The sequence below is a fragment of the Diaphorina citri genome, unplaced genomic scaffold (genome assembly GCF_000475195.1).
Source record: "Diaphorina citri unplaced genomic scaffold, Diaci psyllid genome assembly version 1.1 scaffold1217, whole genome shotgun sequence".
NCBI classification, from domain to species: domain Eukaryota; kingdom Metazoa; phylum Arthropoda; class Insecta; order Hemiptera; family Psyllidae; genus Diaphorina; species Diaphorina citri.
In genome coordinates, this window is record NW_007378646.1 from 123,224 (window position 1) to 124,825 (window position 1,602).

At 39.9% G+C, this 1,602-nt stretch overlaps 1 protein-coding gene across 1 annotated transcript in view; it reads left to right on the plus strand.

Annotated features, from left to right (window-relative positions):
- Positions 1–903: 903 nt before the first annotated feature.
- Positions 904–1,602, plus strand: part of LOC103514753 (protein peanut-like) — a gene marked incomplete at its 3' end in the record, with an annotated part of 3,419 nt that continues 2,720 nt past the window's right edge. The window contains exons 1-2 of the mRNA XM_008479657.1: positions 904–1,021; positions 1,209–1,305. Coding sequence (XP_008477879.1) covers positions 904–1,021; positions 1,209–1,305 — 215 coding nt within the window. The remainder of the gene's footprint in view (positions 1,022–1,208; positions 1,306–1,602) is intronic.

The window sequence follows — 1,602 nt, forward strand, 5'->3', positions numbered from 1 at the left end:
CTGGCAAGTTATTTCGCACCAACACTCGTATTTTTGCTTGGTACGTTCTTAAGAGCTAGAGAGTGTAATGTAATTACAAACGCAGGACATTCTATTCCTTTGCTTTGTCATCTCACGCGATTTAACAATTTGTATTAAAAAAGGACGAAAAGGGGGAAGGACTCTCAGATAGTGTGTCCGAGCCCTAGAGCCTAAATCCGAAGTTTCAGCCATTGGTCCGTGTGTGTGTCTGTCTGTGTGTCTGTCTGTAAACAAAATATCTCGAGAACGGTAAGAGCTAGAGACTTGAAATTTGGTATGTAGATGTCATATGTGACAAGGATGCGACACGAAACTTTTGGTTAAGACCGGTGTAACGCTTGGCGGCATTTTACTGCTTTTTGGCGGTTTTCGGTGTAATTTAACAATATCTCGGGGACGGCATGAGCTAGAGACTTGAAATTTGGTATGTAGTTCACAAATGTGACAAGGATGCAACACAAAACGTTTGGTTGAGATGGTTGCTGCGCTTGGCGGTATTTTGACCGCTTTTGGACAGATTTCGACCGTTTTTTGGCGGTTTTCAGCTATACCGACTAAACGGTTAGAGATATGGTAAAAGTTAGGGTAAAATAATACTCAAATAACACCACACCAGATTTTTTATATAGAGCTAAATCAAAATTTTGAAGGTGTACCTTCAAAATCAAGCCTCCCCAAAAATTTGGTTAAAATAGGTGCTGCGGTTGGCGGTATTTTGACCGCTTTTTGGCGGTTTTCAGCTATACTGACTAAAGGGTTAGAGATATTGTAAATGTTACAACAGAACACCCAAATAAGCTCCATTCAGTAGGATAAGGAAAGTCGTGTGATGTTCACACCAGATTTTTTTTTTTTCTCTCTGTCCACAGTTCAATTATCAGAATGCCTGAAAGGAAAATACCGAAGGAAGTGGACGGGTACATTGGGTTCGCCAATCTTCCCAATCAGGTGTTCCGAAAGGCCGTCAAGAAGGGCTTTGAATTCACACTCATGGTAGTAGGTAAGTAAAGTGGACACGGTGCTTGAGGTACAGTACCTTAAGCTGTTCCAAGTAAATAAATAAATAAACCTTTATTTGGTGGTCATTAAAGGCACAATACAATACATACTTATAACTTATAAGTTATAAGTTTAGAAAAACATACAAAGAGTAATCCTACCTATGAATATAACCATTATGCTGCAAGATTTGAAAGACGTGACGAGCAATGTCCACTATGAGAATTTCCGCTGTCGAAAGCTGGCCGGTCTGGGAACGGATGGCAAACCGCGCCTCCTCAACAAGTAAGTAGAGTTGAAAACGTTTGAATGGTTGAAAAAAATGTAAATTCAACGAAGAATCATTAAAGGAAGGTGTAATATTTTCGGACTGGTTTGAGACTTCAGCCAGTCCGATTACACCATTCGAAGATTCGTTCTCCATTGGGATTTGATTTTGGATCCACAAATAAATTTGCTCTCGTTTTGTAGGTACCTATCAGATTTGTCTACCCGAAATAATGTCATATGACGGTTCCGGGTATGTTTGCTTCTAAAATGGAGAGACAGGTTTTTAGTGGGTGAAAATCCCACACTATTCAA